General features: G+C 46.6%; 1 protein-coding gene and 1 pseudogene across 1 annotated transcript; one reads left to right on the top strand and one right to left on the bottom strand.

The window, feature by feature from the left end:
• The first annotated feature begins 1,700 nt into the window (after positions 1–1,700).
• LOC147611291 (aspartic proteinase nepenthesin-2-like) lies at positions 1,701–3,191 on the top strand. Its single transcript, XM_086784856.1, has one exon. The coding sequence runs from the start codon at positions 1,701–1,703 to the stop codon at positions 3,189–3,191; it is 1,491 nt and encodes a 496-aa protein (XP_086640982.1).
• Positions 3,192–4,656: 1,465 nt separating this feature from the next.
• Positions 4,657–5,766, bottom strand: LOC147611290 (uncharacterized; annotated as a pseudogene).
• Positions 5,767–7,119: the final 1,353 nt, after the last annotated feature.

The following is a 7,119-nucleotide window of genomic DNA, read 5'->3' as shown; positions in this document are numbered from 1 at the left end:
TCTAAATGGAAAGAGGTGTTGGAACTCATGGTCTGGGATGGATGTGGCACAGCCTCAAGGAATTGTTTATTGTGTTTAGGGATATGGTGGACTCATAAGTTCAACCCCCTTTTAGCCTTACAAGACCCCAGAATAGCCAAAAGATTGAACAATAAGGGGTTGAGGAGATTAAAGGATTGCTAGGATGAAGCAGTAGTGGGATGGAAAGAGCTTGAACAATAGGAGATGGATCTTGCTTTGTCTAATAGAGAAGCACAACTGGTTAGGCATGTGTTGTAGGAGGTGTAGAAAGGCTAGACATCCAGTGCTGTGGATGATACTTGCTGGATCAGGGATTAGTCCTGGTTTAACGGTTCTAAGCTTGACAAAGGCACAACTAGAGTTATGTACAATGCTTTGAGGGTCAGTGAAGACAATGCCATTTACTGTAATAGAATATGAAAAGTGAATTAGAGCTCTAACTGTTGGAGAAGGAAGTGGAAGGCAATATGGGAAATGAAAATACCTACTAAATCTCAGGTTTTTCTGTGGAGAGTCTCTATGAGAGCTTTGACCATTGGCTCTAAATTGGTCCAAAGGAACTTCACAAGTGAATGCTTCCCCAGATGCAAGACTGCCTTGGAAGATGGGAAACATACATTTTGGGATTGCCCTGCTATTAAAGGAGCTTAGGTTAAGATTGGGAAATGGGTCCAAAGCTTAGGTTAAGATTGGGAAATGGGTCCAGAGCTGTTTAGGGGTACATGGTCAATGGGGACAGTGGTTATTTGACAGATGGACAGCTAATGATGAACATGTTGATGTGATCTTTAATATTACCACAAGTGCTGCTGTTTATGGGAAATCTGGAATCCCAAAAAGTGCATTGTGTTTCAGAAAGCTTGTGATATAGGGATTGATATTAGTGGATTGATGCATAAATGTATTTGTATGTGCTGGTCTATATGCTTGGTTAACAGAATGAGTGGAGCTGAGTTGTTTCAGTTGATTCAGCACTCTCTACAGTCTACTATCATTTGAGCTTTCTCCATGGGGGGTGAATTTGCAGACATACTGGGCTATGCCTAACTGTTTGGTGTATTGATGTGCAGGGTCTCAGAAGGAAGGGGGTGAAGACTAAGACAGCCTTGTATGGACCTAGAACAAAGAGATGGTATAAGAAAGTCAAACAAACTAGCTACATCTTTGTGGCATTTCTTGAGAATTCAGTGAGGGCCAGACAAAGAATTAAAATATGGTTTCAGAAAGGGAAGGTGAAGGGTGAGATCTTGGAAAACGGGCTCCTAAGGGTTGCACATCTGAAGCTTTGATTAAGGCTTGTATTTTGCTTGCGTACAAGTTGTCTTAGGATGAGTCTTTTTTTGTTTGAGAGGATAATAGATGGGATTTGGTGTGTAGCTTACTTAATGGTGACTCTTATGCTGTTATTGATGGTTGATTGTGGGTCTGGAAAGAATTCTATGTAAAGTTTTCTTTTTCCCTTTTATAATATATATTATTGGTTTTATAAAAAAAAACTACCCAATGACATTTCATTTTTCATTTCAGTAACAATTCTCGCCCCAAAAAAGTCTTCCTTTTTTTTTTAAGTATCCACGTACCATTCGAAAATTCGGGTGAGATCCGAGAGTGAATATATGATATTGGGGCCGACGTCGGCTATATAAAAGAAAGCAGACTCCGAACTATGCCTTCCGTATATGATGATGATGGAACCAGCTACAAAGAATGTCGCAGCGACAAGGGAAAGAGCTGCGGCCGCCGCCCTGATAATACTGCTACTGCTCATGTTCTCTTCTTTGGACGCTCGTGGAGTGATTCCGCACGTGCAGGCCGAGGCGATGATATGGGCTACTTCTAATTACGTGAATGTTAACGCAAACAGAACGGTCCGCGACGATGTACAGGGCGCCGCACACTTGATGATGGCGGATTTGTGGCACAGGGACTCTCCATCGTCTCCGTGGCGCATACAGGGCGCAACGCCAATGGAAGAATTAGCGGCGACAATGAGAAGGAACGCCGCCCGCGTGAATGCCCTTAGAAAACGCCGGCGTACGAAGGAGGCTAATCCGCAAGTAGGTGGTGTGCACGCTGCCGTGGACCCGGTCGGTCCTTCCAAAAACCCGCAAGGAGATGTGGGGCGAGAGCCGAACGGAGAGTATTTCATCACGATGCAGTTGGGTACGCCCCGCAAGACCAACTATTTCTTAGTTGATTTGGGCAGCGACCTCACCTGGGTGCAGTGCCAGCCCTGCGCCAACTGCGACGTACCAGGCAGCGCCTCCATCTTCGACCCGGCGCAATCGACGTCGTTCATCTGGATCCCATGCTCCTCCAACTACTGCAAGCTCCCCGACTACCCAACAAGCTGCAGTGCCAGCGGGCGCTGCGCCTTTCACCAGCCTTACGTGGACACCAGCTTCAGCAATGGCGACATAGCGGGGGAGATTTTCTTTCTAGACAACACCAACATCTTCGGGGTGCTCTTTGGATGCGCGCACAACAACGAGTACCCGCTAACGAAAGATGTTAGCGGCGGCTTGCTGGCTCTCGGTGCCGGCCCCTTGTCCCTCGCCTCTCAGGTCGAAAAGGCCGTTTTCTTCTGCCTGCCGCCGAGGCTGGATTATAATCACCCAGGTTTCGTTGGCCTCGGCAGCAAGCCGCTGCCACACAACACCGTTTTCACAGGGCTACTCCGCAGTCCCATTCACCCTCCCGGCTACTATCTTCCTCTCACAGGCATTAGCATCAACGGCTCTCCTATCTCCTTCACTTCATCTGACATCCTCCTGCAACCTGACGGCTACAGCGGTGTTATCATCGACTCCGCCACGACCTTTAGCCTTCTCTTGCCAAGAGCCTACAATGACCTCCAAAATGCCTTCCATTTGGCCACTACCAGTCTCATCCGCGCACCTCCCACCGGCGGTCTCGATACCTGCTACAGCTTTCCCAATGGCTTCGACCCGTCCCTCATCCCGACCATGGATTTACACTTCGACGGCGGGGCCAGCATCCGTTTACCTGAAGAAAACGTCATGATCCAAACTGGCGTCTCCGTCTTCTGTCTTGGATTTGCTGTGTCCCCTCTCCAAGTCAGCGTTCTCGGCAACATGCAGCTAGAGGGCTTCCTCGTCCTCATCGACACAATCACCTCCATCGTAGGCTTCGCGCCAGACCAGTGCTAGAAGATTTTGAACTTACAAGCCGTGTTTTTGTACGTTTTCGAAGTGACGGCTCTTATTAGAAACCACCATATGTAAGTAGATTTTGAAAGGCTTTGGATTTGTTGATTGGAATTTGTGTTGCTTTTCTTTTTTTCTTTTTTTCTTTTTTTCCATAAGTGCGGTGAATTGAATTAGAATAGAACAAAAATTACATCAGCTAGAGCATGGAGAGCATCCAAGGAGAAACCATAGTACCAGACGGGTGAATCTATACGACCAGGATACGACCAACCAGGATACAACTAGTCAAGGGGCAGACAAGGGAAAGTGGCCAGGAGCTGGGAATACAAGGGGCTTCCACAAAACAGGGTGAATAGCAAGTGAGAGTTCATGGGGGCTGTAGGGAGGGCAGCCAACTCGGCGTGCACACTCTCCAAGAAGCAACGTCCTTCCATAATCCGGGTCTAGGTGGTGGATCTCAATGTCCAGGCTCTTTTCCGTTCATCTCTGGTCAAGTAGTGATCTCTGAACGCTTCATTGAGCTTTGTTGCAAGAAGATGAGTGTGATAGAACTCGGTGTCCTTCAGGACAGCCTTCTTGGTCTTGTAACTGGTTACTTCGTCCTCTATAACTGTTATAGCCAGGTGATCTTTCCAGTCAATAGCCATTAGAAGCAGGGAGGTTGTCAATCTCTGACTGGAGATCGTCCAAAAACTGGTTGCCTTCCTCAATCTGTGACTCCAGGTGGCTGATATTGATTTCTAGATCCTTCTCCCACTCATCCCTCATGCGTTGTCGATCCTCAGGGTCTTCGTTGGGGGGATGGTTGGCCACCAATCATGAGTAGTGGTAGTCGTCGTCGCCGAGGAGAGCCTTCTTGGTGCGGTAGATAGCCAACTCATCTGCTGCTGCTACCTTCAGTGCCTGCAAGTTGACATCATAAAAGAATATTCTCAGACTTGGTGTCTGGGAAGGCCCCTCGAACAGCATGAAGTTCCTCCGTCTCCAAATAATCCAGAGGAGTCCCCCCTGGCTTTATTCCAGAAAAGGCTAAGATAGCCTACAAAATCACCTAGAAGAACCTGTTTCCAGTTGGGAGAGAAACCTAAGACTTTAATCAAAGGTGCAAATACATTTTTATTAGCAGGACATGCTAGAAATTACAAATGGAATATGTCTTCAATCTCTCCGTTGCATCTGCAACATCTGCCATCACCTAGCTGGGCCTGAATCATCCTTTTGCCTGTCCAGGTGGCTTTACGAAGGATAAGCCACATCAAAACCGACTTCTTGGGTTCCAACAAGGAAGGATCCCAGATGGATTGAAACTTGAAGTTCCATTGCTTTTTGTAGAGTAATTAACCTTCCACCTTCTGTTCAGCGTGACATGTAGGGGGGAGGAAAGGTCAGGAGGGTCCCAAGTCGGATGCTCGAGTTTGTACCTACCTTTCCAGGTGAAGGCATGAATATCAAGCTCAGTGTATCTCTAAAGAGTCCAGATGAGGTCCGGAGGGAACTCTCTTATCCTAGACCTAATAATAGGGAGATCACACGGGTGAGCTTTGAACTTTAGAGAGAGATCCAAGTTGCTAAGCCAGTCTTGCTCGTGATGAGGAGGGTCCCAAAGCTGATGCCAGGTCCTGAGTCCCTTTTTGTGAAGGGTTAAGGTCTTCTTCTGTAGTTAGGAGATATTCGTGGAATATTCAGTGCCAGCCGCCAGATGGAGTCTCCAGGGGGAAGACTAAAGCTGTGTTTGGAAAGAGGGTTAATTGTTAGGGCAGCTCGGTGTTTGTTCCAGGCTTGAACCAAGGCTTAAACCAAGGAGCGCAGAAGATAAGAGCCGTGAGAGGTAATAGTGCCTTTTCCAAATAGAATAGTTGACAGGGGGAGGTTAGCCCAACCTAAGAACTCATGAAGTTTGAACTTGTGATGGTTTTTGAGCAACAAGGAGGCCCATTCTTCTTGGGGATTTGTGACTGCAGATAGGAGAAGCTTAAAAGCCATCTTGTCAGCGATAGTTTTCAGGTCCTTGATGCCCAATCCTCCTTGGTCTTTGGGGAGAGTGCATATTTCCCATGAAACTTTGGCAGCTTTTTGGACAAAAGGGTCACCAGCCCATAGAAATTTCATGCATACCTTGGAAATACTCTGAAGGTGGCTGTCGGTAGGTTGCCAACATCCAAAAATTTGTTCTGTCTAGCCTTTGGGTCCAAAATCAACCACAGCAAAGTAGGAGTCTACACTTCCTCTTCCCTTCCTGACTGGGTAACTAAATTAGGTTGCAACATCATCCAGGAAGGACAGATCTTCAAGCTTCTTGGCATCCCCATGGGCTTTGGAGTTTCCCTCAAAAAACGATGGGGATGGGTATGCAACAAGTTTAGAACCAAGCTAAACAGATGGATAGGCTTTCAACAGTAGCAGGGAGCACTAGCAAGAAGATTATGTAGGCATTGAGAAAGTGGTTGATGACCAAAACTCTCCCTGCTGATAGTGCTCCTTGCTAGTGTTGAAAGCCTATCCATCTGTTTAGCTTGGTTCTAAACTTGTTGCATACCCATTCCCATCGTTTTTTGAGGGAAACTCGAAAGCCCATGGGGATGCCAAGAAGCCTGAAGATCTGTCCTTCCTGGATGATCTTGCAACCTGATTTAGTCACCCAGTCAGGAAGGGAAGAGGAAGTGTAGACTCCTGTTTTGGTGTGGTTGATTTTGGACCCAGAGGCTAGACAGAACAAATCCATTACTGACCAAAACTCCTTAAGTGAAAGTTCATCACTGGTGGCCAATAAGGCGTTGGTATCATCAGCGAATTGAGAGAGACACTGTTGTTTCTCAAACCTAGGGAGTCTTATGCCCTTGATACGGCCCCTCTGTATCCTATCTCTTATGAGGCAATTGAGGCTATCTACGGCAATAGCGAACAAGAGAGGAGCTAAAGGGTAACCTTGGTGAACCGACCTCATTATATTGAAAGGGCTTGACAGTTTACCATTAAGAGCAACTCTTGCTCTTGCATTCCCAAAAAGGGTTTTAATAAAAAGAATCATTTGTTGGCCAAAACCCATGGCGTCCAGGCATCGAATAATGAAGGACCACTCGAGTCTATCGTAGGCCTTGTCAAAGTCAATCTTGACAAAGACAAAATTCTGCCCTGACTCAGTGGCATATTCAAAACCTTCCCATAGAGAAATCACTGCTTCAACAAGTTTGCGGCCCTTGATGAACCCTTTTTGTTCAAAGGATATCCATTTCATCAGAAGGATACAAATCCTATTGGACACAGCCTTGGCAAAGATCTTGTAAGCGGTGTAAGCTTAGTGAGCGGCCTCCAGTTCGCTAGATCATCCTTAGCCCCTCTCTTGTTGTGAAGGAGTTTAATAACCCCTGTGTTGATAGCACAAGGCAGGGCATGGTGCCTAATAAATTCTTCCCAGACTGCCAGCAAATAAGGAGAGACGCGCTCCTTAAAACACAATAAAAATTCAGAGGGTAGCCCATCAAGACCTGGAGTCTTGTTTGGTTTCATCTATTTAATGGATTCATAGAGATCGAAGAGGGTTAGAGGAGACTCCGCTCGTTCAGCTTCATCTTCAGGGATGACTCGGATTCTGTTAGAGAGGACTTCAATTCTGGCATCTACCATCTCCAGAGAGAGGGTTTCTGGGGGGCTGAAGAGGTTACTGAAGTGAATCCGTACAAATTCTAGATTTTGGTCATCTGACGTGATGATCGGGGAAGGGGAGTTGAAGAAGGGAGTCCTTTCCCTATCATTCTTTTTGCGTAGGGCTTTGAACATCTCCTTGGTGGGATGGTCTACCTTTCCAGCCCACCACTATTTGTAGAAGGACGAGGTGTGCTTGAACATGATCTCCTCTTCCTGTTTTAATTTTTGACGAAGAGCGGTGATGGTAGATTGACTTTGAACAGAGGGTTCAGAGGCTTCTAGG

This window comes from Cibotium barometz, chromosome 47 (genome assembly GCF_041138505.1).
Source record: "Cibotium barometz isolate CiBa-2024 chromosome 47, ASM4113850v1, whole genome shotgun sequence".
Lineage (NCBI taxonomy): Eukaryota > Viridiplantae > Streptophyta > Polypodiopsida > Cyatheales > Cibotiaceae > Cibotium > Cibotium barometz.
The sequence above is the reverse complement of the archived record's forward strand: the minus strand, read 5'-3'. Positions and strand labels throughout refer to the sequence as shown.

What these genes read in the sequence shown, in the direction of transcription:
- LOC147611291 (XM_086784856.1), top strand. Translation starts at nt 1,701, where the DNA reads ATGATGATGATGGAACCAGCTACAAAGAATGTCGCAGCGACAAGGGAA.